Genomic DNA, 18,163 nt, shown 5'->3' on the forward strand with positions numbered 1-18,163 from the left:
ACATCATTGATTACTTGCGCGTTTGTAAGAAACCAGCTGAGCAAATGAATCGGAAATAGATGCTTCTGTCACGATACTCATGTATTCCCAGGCACCACTGAATAAGTAAGATCCATATTCTTTACATATAAATATAGGTGCTTTTGTAAAACTGAATGATAAATAGTTTATCAAACAGCGTAGTTTCATGTTTAAATGGGCTGGGTGTAGGGGATGGCGGTGTGCTTATGATGAATGCTTATGATGAATGTGACCTTTAAAGCTGATGGATAATACATGTTTTACAAATGTCCGAACAATTTATCATTTTCAGCATTCCTAGTATAGTTAATACTGCCGCCAGAGGTGTAAGGAACAGAAAGGAAATGGGTTTGCCCTGCATTTGCATCAAAATAATAATTAAGCTAAACGTACAAATATGTAGTCAACATCATTGGACACGATCTTATCTTTCGAAAAGATAAGTTAAGTTTGTCCCAAAACAAGGCATAATTGACAAATGAGAAATTTGATTATAATACACAATTCACAGATAAAATCAGATAATGTATTAAACAGTGAATGTTTGCGTGCCTGTATGTTCACCTGTTGTGAAACAGGGGTGGGTGGCAGGGTCCGTCTTATACCCTGTGTTGTTCAGTTTAAACATAGGAAATTATAGCTCTATTCTCCTTCACACCTCACTCACAAATAACACCTTACCACTTAACATTATCAACAAAAAACAACACACACACGAGTGTGTATTCGTCACTGCTAGCTGGTTGCCTGGTTTCATTATAGTCTGTAGTGGTATGTTTCCGATCGGACATGGGCATAGACTGTGTGATAGTTACAGTGGCAGTATATCTATCAGCACGCATCACCTTGTCATGCAAGGAACATTCTGATTTGATACAAGGAGCAAAACACATTTGGGGAAATCACGGTACATTTTATCATAGTATCAAGCATAACCAGTGTGAATTTCTTTTAACAGATCTCTTTAAGAAAGTGGTTGTCTTGCCCCTTGTACCATAAGAAGCATATGTAGAGTGAGTGAGTGAGTTTGGTTTAACGCCGCTTTTAACAGTATTCCAGTTATATCACGGCGTGTCAGCTTGATATGGCAGGAAAGCCCGAAATGATGCAGGTCTCAGACGTTTACCTCTTCGGTGAAACCCACTAGCACGGGTATGGGGCTGAAAAACCTAGAAACATAATTGGGGCGAACCGGGATTCGAACCCACAATCATAGGTTTCTGGTGTGCCCAAAGGGCGCAACTCTGCACAGCGAATCGCGGCGCCTTAGACGACTGGGGCACCCGTGCCCCCAGCATATGTAGATACCCGTGTGACAGTGATGCATACGCAACAGTTGCCGGGACTTGTGGGTGTAGATTCACATACCTGGGTATACATTCTTTTCATACAGTTTCTCGTGAAAACATACAGATGCTGAATGTTTTGGTTTTTTATTGTTTAACGCCGCACTCAGCAATAATCTGTAAATAATCGAGTCTGAACCAGACAATCCAGTGATTGATGTCATAATCATCGATCCGTGCAATTGGGGCCGATGGCATGCATCAACCAAGTCAGCGAGGCTGACCACCCGATCCCGTTTGTCGCCTCTTACGCCAAGCATAAGATAATGTATGTACTGATCATGAAACTATGGCTGACCAGCATTACATTATATCCGTGTTGTTCTCTAAGGCTAGGATCATACTAATGCTAATAACATGTAATTTATTTGATCACAGTTTCAAGTATTGTTTAAATATTCATTACACTGAAAGAAACACTAACAATAATCCCAACGTTTCTCATACTTTTCCAGAACCTACATCAGTGCAGTGAATCGTTGTTATCTGAATAAACATGAATAAGTATACCATTTGGGAGTATGTTTATTACACGAATATTGTTTTTCCGACAGACATATCTGTAAAAGACGTTTTGTCACCAGCTGTTGCTGCCTTCTCACTTCCGATTGACCCACATTCCTGTGGACGAGTGACAAGCACGACAGCAATGCTACGACAACTCCTGTCATACTGCCACACAGGTGGAAAGGTATGTTTCAGGGTAAGAATACGCGCTTTGGTGTCAAGTGTCATGTCATACAGATGCGAACTTTCACCAAGTCTTCCAAACCGTCCCTTTCCAGTAATTGCCTCCACGCCTTGCAATCCATCAGTACTGAATGTACCTGCTTTTGTCATCGTGCGTGCAAGATGTATGTCTTATGTCTACGCCTACTTGGGTTTAGCGTCATATGATAAATGTCCTTACTTTATGAACGTGACAAATGCAAAAACTAGCGTTGATGCAATGCTTCAACGAGAAAGTCTTGTTATTTACGACGAGCTCTCAGCATTGGATAAGCGCATCCACTGAATATGATAGTGGAACAAAGACTATGTGCTATCAATATTAATAGTGTTTCTGCCAATTTAGCACTTTCTACTGGTACTTCACTCTAAATTGTCTCGAACAGAAGATGGACTATGCATAATTTAGCAACAATTTTAAGGGAAACAGGTTAAAAATTATTCAGTATTCGGTGTTCAGCTTTCCCCCGAGTTGCACTAGACTACTACCACGCCGTGAATCGTTAACACTGCATTACAAACTTTCATAAAAAACAGCAAGGCCGTGGGTTATTCATATTCCTGTAGTGTGTCTTTAGACCTTCCTGTTTTTATGTGAGCAAGTCATGAGACACTTACCACTTTACTGAAACCAGGCTGAAATTGGTTGTTTTTGTTGGATTAGGTATTAGGCACACAACAAAAATGTATTGATCAATTTGTTCCGCTGACAATATGCTCACAGAAGTCATTTCTTGTAGCTAAAGGACAGACTAGGGACCATCCTGTCTTTTAACTGACTGGTCAGACTACATTTGTTCTGCTTGTATTATACTGTTTCAACGAATTGATTCATAACTTGAAGTTCGCTGAGTATATTGAAACTTTACTAAATGTCATGGTAGATTTAGTTTGACTTAAAATAGTTTGCATAAGTGACACAAGTTAAACGTATCAAGAACCAAATAATGATACCAAACATAAACCTTTATACAATGTCACTTTGAATGTATCTCGTCTTCACTCAAATTTTGTTTATTCGGTTTGACATCGTTTCTATTAAAATGAAACGAAATCACAAATCTTTGTTATCCAAGATATACGTTTCTGTACTACTTATTATCTTAATGTTTCATGTAATTATGCGAGACTGAAACCCACTGTGTGACCTCTGTAAACGCTCTGGATGTTTTCACAGTTAGGTTATCCAGAACCATTGTATGATCAGCTATGCACACTGTGTTCAGATATCGGAGAACCATGGCCATCGGACAGACTCAGTCTTAAATCTGTGTACATAACCTCTGACGTGGATCGTCCTACTCGCACACACATGATCAGATGGCTGTCAATACTGGAATGCTGGAAACCACAACTGACACTGGAAGATCAATGTAAGGACGTGTGATAATTATACAGTATATCCACATACAATGGCAATGACCTCACGGATATAACGCACGATACATCACTTTTATGTCTGTGTATTTTGCGGGGACACACGATCACTACTTTTACATATTGCAGTTAAATATTATTTGTTTTATAGAAATAATAAGAGTAAATTACGATTTACGGTTCTGTACAAAGTCCGAATAGCCACGCGTCGAGTCCAGTAGTCCAACAGATAATTACGCACATCAAAAGTCTGGTAGTCGTCCGGAATACCAGGAAATATTCCAGTCAAGAATCCGGAAAGTGTCCTGCAATCCGCTATGCTTAATCCCATAAGATACACCTTGGACACCTATGTCTGTAACATGAAAGGTGCCCGTGCTATCTTTGAATGACGACGGATATATTACAACATAAGTTCAACTACATTTATTGACAGATACGAATTTATATATTGGTTTTTGAAAGTTTCCAATCAGGCATGTAACAGGTCATTTCCAGATATAACACTGACTTCCAGGAGTTTGACTTACGGCATTTATGACATAATTCGAATAAAGCAACTGGAAATGAAATTTCAAATTATATTCACCCACTTAATGCTTTGTATTGCAGGTGGAGAAAAGGAGCGGAATAATCCCATAGAACATGAGTGGTAACTGGTGAGGGGAGGTGAAATGGGGCTTAACGTCGCGTCCAAGATTGTTAAGCTTATATAGCGACGTGCATACATGCCTGTGTGTGCGTGTGTGCGCGTGTGCGCGCGTGTGTCTGTGTGTGTGTGCGCGTGTGTGCATGTGTGTGCGCGCGCGCGCGCGTGTGTGTGCATGTGTGTTTGTGCGTGCGTGTGTGCATGTTTGTGTGTGTGCGTGCGTGAGGGCGCGCGTGTGTGTGTGTGTGTGTGCGCGCGTGTGTTTGTGTGTGTGTGGGCGCGTGTGTGTGTGCGTGTGTGTGCGTGTGTGTGTGTTTCGGGCAGGTTATGGGTTAGGCTTGGTCCCCAGTAATCTATACTGATCGTAAAAGGCGAGGAAATGCATCGGTTGTCAGGCTCGATGGTTGGGTTGTGTGCGTACCCCGACGACGTGTAGCGTTGCTCATAATATCAATCACTGGATTGTCTGGAACGGTCGCCGTGACATAGCTTTAATATTGCTGAGTGCACACAAAGGTAGAAACATGGAGAATATAACTTGACAACAGCGGTAGCTGGGTGCAGTCAATTCCAAAATCATAAGGTATGAATCCATTGTACGATTCAAGAGTACTGCTCGACATAAACGGAAAGTTCAAGTCATCCCACTTGTCATACAGCCTTGTGGAGAGTGTTTTGTCGCGCTGAATCTTTATGTATAGGTCTGGATACGAAACACATGATGCGGTTTCACTGGTCGCCTATATTTCTAGTTCAGGTGGGTAAATGAGTGGAAGGGAAATAGACCGTTATTGACCGATATCACATCACGAGTTATGTAAATAAAAATATATACACGACAATGATCATGTAAAAAGGTTAAAGTCTCCGTCCTGTGTGACTCCATGACTAACGTAAAATCACGCTTAACGACGACGGTAGCTATCTGCATTTCCCGACGAATTCTCTTGGTTACAGTGAAAACATAAAAACAAATAACAGTTCGCAGATTGTCAGATTATTTCTGATTACTTACATGGCGCATTTATGTATATACGATCCCTCGATCAACGAAAATCCTCCTTTGAAAATCCCGCTTAGTGTTTGCGTCATTTGTAAAAGTCGATCACCGGTAGTGATGTCATACGGAAGTAAACAAATTTGTACATATTTGGTGATTTCTTTGAGGTAAATATTATTGACTCAACATCCATTGGGTTCTTTGATAATCTCATTTGCATAATAATCATCGCCTTGATAATCCACAGATATTGCGGAAACCTTTTGGTGTAGGGTCACATTATTTATGAGAAGTAGGCAGACCGTTAGGTGACGTCACTCATGACCGTTGTGTTATGTAGTAATTCGCCACTGCGATCATGACAATAGACAAAATGCATCGATTCGGTGCTAAAGAGGTGCGATTTTAGGGCTTGCACGGAACATATTACTGGACTCGTGGTGCCATTTATGTTACAACTTGTTGTAAGATAAATGGCTATCGCTCGTCAGATACGTTTTGAAACAACTCGTTATAAGATAAATGGTATCTGACAGACACTCGTGTAGTAATCTCTTTATATCAACACATAAAGTACGATCAGAAAGATGCATAAGAACATATCAACGCAGTAAGTAGGTCCGTGGTCATGTATATATACTATAGAAAATGGACACAGGAATATGAATACAGAATATATAAACTCACAAAGTGTACGTACGATCAGAAATACGTATACACAATATATCAACGAATGGCGTTGTAGCAATACCAGCCTTGGGTATATATCAACGCACAAAGTACGATCAGGAAGATGCATATTGAATATATCAACGCAATAAGTAGGTCCACGGTCTTGTATATATAATAAAGAAAATGGAGACAGGAATATGTATACAGAATATATCAAAGCATAAATTACGATCAGGAAGATGTATACACAATATATCAACGGATGACGTTGTAGCAATGCCCTGCTTGCGCGAATTCGGTCTTTGCCTCCATTCAATCTTTCACTTGCATCACCCACAGAACACATGTCTGTGTTTGAAAGCTTGTCTAGAACCTCTACCACACAGGTACGATTTACTGGCCTCTGAGAAAAGAACTGCAAACACTTTACATTGTTGCTAAGAGAAGGCAGCTATCAAGTAACGTTTTAACGAACAGTAGTCGGTGTATGGTTGGGTTGTGTTAAATCACAGAAAGGATAAAAATTATTATAACTATACTTGTGGGTGTGTATTTGTGAAGCTTTCAAATCAAGCTATAAAAATGTAAACATTTCTTTCACCAAACCTCTCGGGGCAAATCCATCACACATAATGTAGTCTCGATAAGCTACAGAATACATCAATAATGGGATATTCTGTAAAGGGTTAATCCGCTGTGTTGACTCATACGCCGATATGTGGGGTTAATTAACAGTTAATTTAGAAAATACAAATATCGCTGTACGTATATCAAAGGAGGTGGACGCGAATGGCCGAAAGAGAATAAACAAATGTTTTCTGTAAATGAATAGATATGTTGGGAATTATTTTAACTACTACTTTAAAAACGAATAAATGCTTTGATGAATCAGCTTCAAGAGATAAGCGGGCTCGAATAGAAGTTAGTCGACTTAGTCGACATTGCTGTATTTTTATATTATTTGATCCACAAATACAGCCAACTCTGTCAGATGGATCTGAAGGTTTTTGTGTACAATTGTATGACAAGACGGACCATTTCCGTTTAATTGGATATAAGAAAGGTTGGACTTCAGAGACCGAATGTTATTGCCATAGTGAATGTGGTCGTTATAACTCTTAGTATTAAATCGCTCTCTGTCGAGCGTTAAGTACTGGCTGAAATCAATAAATATTTATGATGGTAGGATACGGAAAAAACCTTCAATATGCTTCTATATGGTGATAAATCGGGATCTTATAATGTGTCATATATTCGATCATATGTTCACAAGGATCCAGTTTTGCCATGTGTGGATATCTGAATCCGTTTAGGTGACAGTATCAGGTGATAAAGTAGCTTTCCTTAAGGTATTTAAAGATGTTCTAATAAATACGTTTTACAGTCTTCGAAATGCACTTTGAACTTTTCATCAATAGTTCTAGGTACAGAGTGAGACAGAGTGTTCAAAACTGTATTAGAGCCTTTCAAGTGTCTATCTGTAATGTCAGACATAAAAAGGTCGTGCACACGGAATATTAATTATTTTAATTAACGTTTGGCGGTAAGAATTTTCATATACACTGCAAAAAACGTCGTGATCATGATTACTAGACTCAGAGCCGGGCTGCAAAAACTGAAGGAAGATGATTTAAAATAAAATTATCACAACGCACATCTCCTGAATGTAAACTAGGCATAGAAGATGAACATCATTTTGTCCTAACCAGTAGCTATTAAGGTGATCGTAGAGAATATTACTTACCAAACATGTATTATTAATATGCAAAACTGAATACGTTTGTAATACTATTGTCTGGAAATTGAGAAACATTGCTAATAACTATGTAAATTCGTGTCGCAAAACCTCGACACAGAGTGTGTCTCATATTGATTGCGCGGGGTGTGTGTGTGTGTGGGGGGGGGGGGGGGGGAATTTGCATGAATTTTCAATTTAAAAAAATTCCATACTTATGTTAAGCATCGTTGGGATATCAATTACCAGTAACAGGTGAGCTTGACTACCTGTAATAATGTACATTTCAACACAAAGAAAACAAATGCAACGGATATAATTGTCAACATATATGTTATATGAGTGACGGTGTGTACATGTATAAGTTTCAAGTCAACTGTAATTTATTGATGTATTCACCGAAGTTCCCAGCAGCACACAAAACAATTCGTAACTAAAAATGTCGCTATTTGTAGTGCATACCACCGGCGGTTAAGAGTTATAAGAAAAGTCTTGTTGTTTGCGCAACGTTTGAAACAGGACAAGGTCATGATGACCTGCTGTAAAGGTTCTAATAAACGTCATGACAACCGAGACGCACGGTGTGGCATTTTGCTGTATAATTAAACTGCATGTATAAAATACTTAATGGACTTAATTAATGGCGTATAATTCAAGGTCTCGCTAAAGATTTTTAAACGTTTTATGGTAGACATGTAGAGGAAATTTCCAAATTTGACCCGATGTCCGATGCAATTCCCTATTTTGACCATATATTCCCATTTCAGGTGAACAGTTTTCGCCAACACCCGATACCATCATAATATGATAGTGATGCATAAACACATGCTCATGATATAGTCAGAATCGTACGATCGACTCTACAATAGAGTAGCTTTTTAATTTAAACTACATCTATGTGCGAAACTATTTATTTTCTATTAAGTAATTCCAAGTCAAAGGAAATATATTTCGAAAATATTTGTTGACGTTCATAAACAAATATCCACATACAAGCGCAACTAATTCAGTATGCCACACACACTTCCCATAACATGACTGATCACGCCATAGTACACTGCACATATATCCTAAACACATCTGTTCCAGCGTGATATTCATGAAGTTATGGTCAGGTTACGGCAGTATTAATGATAGTGGACCAATGTAGTCAGTTAATATCCATCCTTTGCGATATGGAAACATCAGAGGTTTAGTAAGTTGCTAAATATCCTTGATACACTGAACCTAAACAACACCACTGAGGATTTAGTTGACACCCGTTCTTACGACGACCCAGAAGAGCCAGGTAAAATCCATCCTGACAATATAGACAGTGATGTTTGTAACTAGCCAATGGCTGTTGTGAACAGTTCTATGTCTGTTATAATTATTTTGTAGCTATTAAAGAAATGCAGCAAATAGGGTTTGAGTGATCCTGGCATAGTCAGGCTGGTTAGGCTCGTCATTCAAGGCTACTCCCAGGGCGCGCTGCCTTGTCGAGTCCACTCAGCGCTTTCCGGAGAATGTGAAGACTACCTAACACTGCAGCCTGGTGCATTACCTAGATTGTCAGAAGGGTTGTATTTCTGGCAGCAAACCTGGGTACTCTCCCAATGTCAGTCAACAGATTGGGAGGTACCAAACCTTACCGAGAACATCATTAAAGTCACCCAGAACAACTTGGGATCAGTGTCTGAAGCTCAGCAGAGTTAACTCAGAGCCCAGAGGGCCAGAACATTTCAAACACTGTAGGCCCAGTGGCAAAGCGGTAGGCCCAAACACTTTAGCTGAAGCTAAGAGACATATTCTTGCAATATGAATTACAAAACACAACCAGTCAACCAGAAGCGTTTTCGGCTATCACACCAATTTCCCAGAGACTCTGTGGTGATAGGCGTAGCCTACATTTATCAAGGATATCATCAGCTTGTAAAGCGTCTTTGATACTACATGTCATACGCGCAATTTTAAGATTTCACAACAGAGCGATCCGCTAACTCATCTATTCTTTTATTTTTATTGCTTGGGTAATCGGGAAATGATGACAAAAAGAATTTTAAGTACGATCTATCAGCACAAATTTCCCGATAAAAGTGTCTTTCTGTTCAGTGACATGATAAAATACCAGGAAATACCTTCGTTTACGAAGCTTTGTATAAAAAACACGTGCGAAGATTCGTCGGGATATTTGGTATCGTTGGAAAGTTCTGATCATCAATAATATTACAGTAACCCCTTCTTGTAACATGCGCTTTTATAGGATAGGAATTGGTTTCAAATGACGCTTTTGCCGTAAGCTAATATAAGGATCGTGATTAGTCAAAATCAAGCCCGTGACCTTAGGCAACCAATCAAATTACAGTAATGGATACCGTCCTCCTGTATGATATTTTTCAGATTTAGACGTGTTATTTTTGAATAGTTTAAGTAGAATATCTCGACCTGTGTTTAAAATATGGAACGTCGTGGACATATCGTACTGGGTTACGACCTGTGACAAGGATTTCTCATTCATATAATTTGACATCGTTTCCGAGCTTAAAAATCGAGGCGGCAAATGTTGAGATGTCGTTTGACTAACATTACTCGGTCGCGCGAAAAATGGAAATAGTAACTTAGATGTGAGTTGCCAATTTTTGGAAGTATGTTTGTTGATTTTATGTATAAATTTAGTTAAATTATTTACGATTTGAATGAAACGTCTTGATAGTGCTCTTTGACATGATCATGCTCCCTATGGAACCGTTGTCGACGCATGTGTCCCAGATTATGTTTTTTCAATGGTATTTGCAAATAGATAATAATTCAATATCCACTGATAAGATATGATCAATTGAAATGAAATACGTATTTTCAGACTTTGTGAAAAGCGATAGATAAATAAATGAATGATATGACAGGGAAGTTAATGAAACTATGTATTATTTTGATGTGGCTACGGTTTTTCGAAAAAATTAAGAGCGGAATCTTTGAAACTGGACTGTGTTTCACAAAGCAATCTCAGTGTTATTTTTCATTTACCATTTTTACAATTTAAAATAAACTGCAGGCTGTAAGGGCCTGCTGAAATTTAAAACCATCAGCCTGAGAAAAAATCGGTCTTGGGCATATCGGGCGATGTCTATTTCGAACACTGCTTGGGATAAAAGCGTGACATTTCGAAAGCGGATCTACATATTTGACCTGTTTTTCCTGAATCTTGTCAATCACATAAGGGTCAAAAGAGACAGAAATATAATAATAGTATAATATAATAATATAATAGTTTCATTGGATTTATCAAGAAGGCCAAGATCAGGTATGTTGGCCTGGATAGGCCTGAGGCTGTGTACGGGCCTATTCAAAAGAATTTAGTATTCATAATTTTTCATGACGCCCTCAACATACCATGGATGGACCTCTGTGTCAAAACCACAAAATGATCGCACAACTCCATGATATCGCTTTAGATACTGTGCTTATGACAAAACTGGGCATCCACTGACAATGTATTGGACAGTCTCATTAAATTTGTTGCATAATTTATGTTTCATATTTATTATTTTTATTATTTACAGATTGAAATAAAAAATGCAGCAAAGAGGGTTTGGGTGATCCTGGCACAGTCAGGCTGGTTAGGCTTATCATCAGCTCAGGGCCCTTGCCCCCTCTACACGCAGCCCAGACAGCGAATGGGACTTCTTCCAGAAAGCGCTGCCTTGTTAAACCCATCCAGAACATTTCCCCAACACTGCAGCCTTGTGTCTTACCCAAGTTATCAGAAGGGCTGTATTCCTGGTAGCAAACCCGGGTACTCTCCCAATGTCAGTCGACAAATTGGGAGGTACCAAACCTAAGGCACCGAGAACAGTCGGGAGTCGGACAACTTGGTACTTGGGATGCAAACGTGACATTTCAAAAGCGAGGTTTGCATATTTGCCACGTTTTTCCTCAATCTTGTAAATCACATTACTGTCAAAACGGACAGAAAATTAGATGATATAAATGATTTCATTGGATTTATCAAAAAGGACAAGATCAGGTTTGTTGGCCTGGATATGTCTAAGGCTGTATACGGGCCTATTCCAAAAGATTTTGTATTTATCATTTTCCACCCTCTACATATTCCGTGTCGTACCACGGATGGACCTCTGTGTCAAAACCACAAGCATGGCGAAGACGGTAATAAAATGATCGAGCCACACTATCATGTCGCTTAAGATACTGTGTTTGTGCCAATGTGTTTGACAGTCTCATTAAATTCATTGCATAATCTACAGTTCATAATTAGATTTTGATGCAAAATCACACATTGACGGTTTCGAGTGAGAAGTGACTGGTCCTGAGCAGCAAACAGAAAGTCTTCTGTTTCACTTTTCAGGCGAAACTGTAGAATGCCCTGTTTTCATGATGAGTCTTAACATGCTTTACAAGAGGATCATTAGACATATAAATGTGTGCAACAGTGCACAAAACAATTATGTAACTGACACCACTTCTTCTTCTTCTTAAAGCAGTCCTTTCACTTTGCATATAACATGAAACTGTTTCTGGTCAGCACGTGGTTCTATGAGCCCGTCCTTTGAAAGGTGATCACAATCGCTAATTGTAAAATCTAATGAAAACGGACGACACGAAGACTCTGTTGCATCGAGAGGAAATCAATAACAGCTTGATTGTCTTCTAACATTTATGGTTATATTGTAAATATTCCTTCTAATGGACTATTCTTTTTTTCTAACCATTAATGTGAATCAAACACGATTAATGACAAAAGTAGGTATGATTAAAATATCATTTACAAACACGTGTGTTTCCACATACGCATCTCCCTACTACAGCACTGTTGTCGAGGTAATCAACGCTAGTCGACAAAGCAATACGTGTAATGAAATGATGTTAACGTAATTGTCAGTCCCATGGCTCCTCTGTCACCGATTGATCGCCATATAAGGAGCCTCGACGGGCACACAACATGCTGCCTTTCAGTGTCATTAGTTATTCGTGACTGAAGTGGCACTCACCAGATGCAAGAACACGCGGAGACAATCAGAGACATCGTAGCCCTAGTATTTAGTGTGGTATGATGATAATAATGACATCCGGGTAATTGTTGGAAGTATTTAAATGTCAATTGAGCTGATCTCTCTACATGTACACAACATGGATGCTACATGTTGCGCGTTCTCGGGCTTGGTATACATGGGTGACTTAAGCCTCACTGTCTATAATTTCATATACTATGTTCCAACAACATATTATATTTTATAACGGGGCTGACTACTTAAATCGTTAAATGTTGAATTAGACTGTATATTGCAAGGCTGTCGCCATTTTGACAACCTCAGAAACTTAGAAAAGCCTAAAATGTTACACACCGCTGTTTTAATTTTCCCAATTTTCATTAGTGTAACATACTGACAGTGTGTATATACTACTGTTTCTTAACTACACGTAGGTGTGTTTAGTTTATGCTCATACGTCAACATTATATATTGCAGGATGCAGTTAGTGTGGACAGTGTGTAAATGACGTTCCTGTGCAGTGTCGATGACGTTCCTGTGCAGTATAAATGTCGGAACTATCTACATCTTTATGGCATATACTATACACTGCCTCTGTATATACGTAAAAGTCTTTACTTCCACAAAGAATTCACTGTAGATGCACGGTATCAACCCAGTATCTCAACTATCAATATACATCGCTGTGGAGCCCCTGTGGCAAGACTATGTCTGAACTTTCAATTTTGATCGCGGTACATTCCCTATACCTTAGATATATCTCAGTTATCAACGTTCATCACTGTAAATTCCCTATACCTAGGCTATATCTCAACTATTCATGTAGATCACTGTAAATTACCTATACCTCGTCTATATCTCAACTATCAATGGCCATCCCTGTAAATTCCATATACCTAGGCTATATCTCAACTATCAATGGTCATCCCTGTAAATATCACCTAGACCGTATCTCAACTATCAATGTTCATCGCTGTAGATCCGCTGTGGCAAGGCTATATCTACACTATCAAAGTTGGTCAGAGTGTAGTCCCTATACCTAGGTCATATCTCACCTGTCAATGTACACCACTCGAGCGTCATTATACCTAGGCTATGAGAGAATACCCTTGTGTGCATCTTCGTGTCTCAGTACTGTTTCATCGTGTGAAACAATCCGAATTATGTTATTCACCACGAACTGTGTAAGCTAAAATATAGGTGACATATATGACAAGTCGAACCCGTGAGATGGGATTCAGAGCTTTATTGTAAAGCCGGCGATAATCACTAATCATCAGAAACCATTTAAAGGAAGACGAGGAATTAATGTGTGCCCCTTTGACTTGTTCACTGTCATATGACTTTGTCTTACGCGATGAATGTGCTTCCTGGCTACAGTGTCTACAAAGTACAATTTGTCGTCGGACATCTGTATCATTATTTAATGTTTACTGAATGAAATGAAGGCATTTGCATAATGCCTGTCACGGCCGGTCACACCTTACAACCTGACCATGAACCTTTAGAATATGTACTAACTATCTGTTACTGGATTACCATAACAAAGGGTTTACCGTACTGTGAACTGATCCCTACAATGAGTATGTTAGATAGAACCGTATTTGTATGAAGAATGTATTGCAACTGGTGGCTACTATAGCTGCTAGCTGACCGCTAGGGGTCATCTTGCAGGGAGAAACAGGCCAAGCTGGCGCCTCTGAGCAGGATGTGTTTCAAGGACAGCTTTAAGTCAGTCACCATCGTATGGGGATTCAAAGAGAATCCGTGTACATATGAGTTGCGTTTACCGCATCTTTGTCCAATATTGCAGCTGCATGGCGTGTCAGATTGATGTGAAAGAGGAAAGAACATAGACGTTAACCAGTTTAGTGAAAGCCATGAGCACGGATATTGTGCTGACAAACCATGAACCATAATCGGGCCGAAGTTGAAACGTATCTATGAAACAGTACCTCGGTGTCATCTATCGAAATTCAATGTCAACGTACGAAATGTCCTTTCGAGTTGTCATCTGATAGTGTAGCTACACCACAGATCAGGACATAGTTGAGTCATTCACACATCCGGGGTGAAAGGTACAACACTTAGTTACAAATGTGATAAGTGACACATGATTGACATCGTTAGAAAGTACCATTCACGGAACACTGACTTCCATCTCACCGACGATCTGGGAGGTGTTGATTACAACACACACTTTCCTATGACATTTCGGAAGCCTCTAATTCGCCGGATAATTTCCGCTTGTTTTTCTCATCTTGATGGTTTGTGTAATAAGGCCCACGGTGTATGTGTAATACATTAGAGTAACTGGCGCTAAATTAGAAGATAATAATATCTAAAAATATATATTAAAAAATTGCAGCTTGCTCGTTAAACCAATATCATTTCCGTTGGTACACTATATCGTTGTAAACATTCAACCAGAACACATTTTTTGAAAAGCTAAATAAATATAACATTCCTACAGTTGACAAAAACTGCGATGTGAGATTCATAAAAGTTTAAGGGTTTGTATAAATCTTGTGTTTGTATACAAACATGAAACTGTTGAGAACAGCGAAGTCACACCGTATGAAAGAATCGGTATTCGTGTGACCGGCTAAGGAAACCTGTCAATTCCAGGAAATCAATTCCGAAATCAAGGCTTCTATTCCATATCAAGAAGCAAATAATTACATCAGCATAAATTATCACGAACCCTTCCAAAGTCAAATGACAAGGCGACATTGAAGCGAAAAATAGGTGGAAGTTGAGGACAGCCAGACAAGGACAAATTGTGAGGGAAACAGTCATAAGAAGGTCGACAACATACAACCTGTTCGTGCAACTGTGTAGCGTAAATTCACATGTTTAATAATGCAGGGTTTGAGTGATCAACACCGCCTAATGTCGGCTGGTCTCGCAGTTTCCTTTGAAATCTCCTAAATACACGGCGTAAAGACAGTCCTGTCCTAAATGGGTTCCTTTTCTGTTACGTGTAAAATGTTAATAAACTGGTGCAACATCATGGAACACAATAGATAGGTCGATGCCGTACCTTTAAGCAGAGAATGTGCATTGATATATCTCAGGAAAAGTCGATAAGTAACTCACAGTATGCCGCTCATATTCCAGACCCCAGTCGCGAATCTATTGCTTAAAGGAAAATTCCAAAGGTTCGAGTGAACTCTATCAGGTAATCGAGTTAGTTCAAAGCCCTCAATGTGAACCATGTACTATTTAAATGGGACACCAGAAGCCTTACAACAAATAAACCGTCTTAATTCGGTAACAACTGCATTCATATTTGATATTGAACGAATTGTTTTTCTCAAGGGACCAATAATTCATAACAGAAACGCCTGAATTGAATCTTCACAGGAATCATGACGTCTTTTTATCAAATCAAAGAACCGAGAAGAAGATACAGACTTGATGATGACAAAAAGCCATTTAACGAAAGTAGTGGTCGTACTGTCTGAACAGTATAAAATATATAAGGGGTTTATGAAGTTTATCTGTTACATCCACTGGTGGTAAACGTATGTTGTTTTATAGTGGTTTATCGTGACGAACAAAGATAAACGACAAGGATAAAATCAAGTATATAGGCATAGATCGACGATAGGTTGTGTCCTATGGTCATGTATTGGTATGCCTGCATGTAGATGGTCACCAAGTCAACTAAACCTGTGAAAAAAGGATAGTACTGTCAAACATGTTATGACATTTTTTATGAGGAAACACGAAACAAAACAAGATGTTTATAGGAAAAGACGAAGGTTCCTGATGACGAAAATGTCACCCTGCACACTTACCTGTAGTCATTCCGAGAATAAACAACGGGACAATGGTGTACAAATCCTCAAACATATTGAACATTAGTTAAGAGTGCGTTTTCAAAACATGGAAACTATGGTAAATCCACACTCGATGTAAGCATCGTTGAATATATCCAGTGTCGATGTATTAACGCTTCCATTGCTCGTCGTGTGCTCTCCACACGTGAGTACCACTTTCTCCCGGGTCCATGCAATTGTCTTCCACACTACACTCTGCTCCGTCAGTTCAGCGAGGAGGAGTTTGGCAGTGTATTACCGACTTTACAGGTGCTTGACGCTCGCTCCGAGGCAGACACGCGGTTGCTTCAGTCAGAAGCCCTGGTATCCGCAATGCTAGATGTATTGCTATTTCACTGGGTTGGCTTAATCGTGGAAATATCGAACGATTGAATGAACTAGCGTTAGGGAACTCCTGTGTCGAGTTCTGTTTAATACTACATGTGAAGCCTAGCGTGCATCGCAAGCTGTATGCACAGCCGTAGTCACCTCGATCATATCTGCGCTAGCGGTGAAAGCGGATGAACAGCATGGATATATCACAACATTCTTTATTTTGCCTCCTCCTTTCCCTTATATATAATGTACACTTGGATTGTTTGCTCCAAGAAGTGCTTCATCATTGAAATGAATTAGGGATGAAACCATTTGCGCGTTTGACTTAACTTAACGGCCCAGTGAATTTAGAAGCACGGGTGGAGTGCCGCGTCGAGTGGGTTGTGCAGACGGGCAATAGCGTTCCGTTTTTACCAATCAACGTCGTCGTCTTCTGTTGGTATCTTTGGCTTTTATTTAGAGTGGGTCCGCCGGGTTGATGGTTATGACAACCGAGCCAGTTAATCTGCCCAGCCGAAAATAATGATTGTATGAATCTTCTTTTGTTAACGTGTACGGATCTATGTTCTGTGTTTCATTAACCGGTGGAGTTTGATAATGTTCTAGACGCGAACAATGGAACCACGTTTATGGGTTTTATTATTTATATTGAAATAGATTCAAGCAGTAGTTTGTGAAATGAAGTCAGTTTCAGACATTGTTTATATTTATATTTAATAGAGTTTACATATTTACGACAGACCTTATGATAATGGGCGATCTTTTTGTTCCAAAGGGCAATATGTCTCCTTTTGAAATGATAAGCGACGGTCCAGCCTGTCACTTCCGGTCATTTTCTACTGAATATTTCTAACTAGCACATATTTTTAGTGATTACTAGTTTAGAATATCAACAGTTGTTTATTGTTTATATAAAACACGAACTGACAGCCGGAAAAGCGTTATTAGAAACGGTATATTGACACGGCATTTTCTATCTTAGAAAACAGCGAAGCATTTTATCAGTAACATTGCATCTTTGAAATAACGCAAATTAACTATTTATCAACCTTTGTGTTATTTCCCACCATATGTCCTTAACTTCTGCAATATCCAAATAAAACAAATACTTTTCATATCACCGCGGACGTCAATGTAATAAAATTGGAGACACGCTTACATTTGCAGTACACGGCCATCGGTGACAGGCCTTTACCACGCGTACGGATCGTTAATTATTTTACATCTGTGCATTTATTAATAATTAAAGAATAAATAACGTTCCAAATGAAACAAATGATTTCAGTGTTTTTATATCAACATTTCCGCTTACATCTAATTTCATGTGTGTTTTTTTAATTCTGACTATATTGTTTAGAAATATACCAAATGAAAATCCACCATGACCTCAACTACCAATCAGTTACTCAACTGCAATATACACACCTGTCATCGTAGTTTGGAAGAAGAAATATACCCATATTATTCTGCCCTTTGTAAAATATGCCCC

The 18,163-nt window shown here is 39.1% G+C and overlaps 1 protein-coding gene across 1 annotated transcript in view; it reads right to left on the minus strand.

Moving 5' to 3' along the window:
• Positions 1 to 16,762, minus strand: part of LOC139470317 (zwei Ig domain protein zig-8-like) — a 141,061-nt gene extending 124,299 nt beyond the window's left edge. Inside the window, exon 1 of the mRNA XM_071252691.1 lies at positions 16,318 to 16,762. Coding sequence (XP_071108792.1) covers positions 16,318 to 16,381 — 64 coding nt within the window. The 5' untranslated portion in view covers positions 16,382 to 16,762. The remainder of the gene's footprint in view (positions 1 to 16,317) is intronic.
• Positions 16,763 to 18,163: the final 1,401 nt, after the last annotated feature.

This window comes from Haliotis cracherodii, unplaced genomic scaffold, assembly GCF_022045235.1.
Source record: "Haliotis cracherodii isolate W230 unplaced genomic scaffold, xgHalCrac1.p SCAF_1, whole genome shotgun sequence".
NCBI lineage: Eukaryota > Metazoa > Mollusca > Gastropoda > Lepetellida > Haliotidae > Haliotis > Haliotis cracherodii.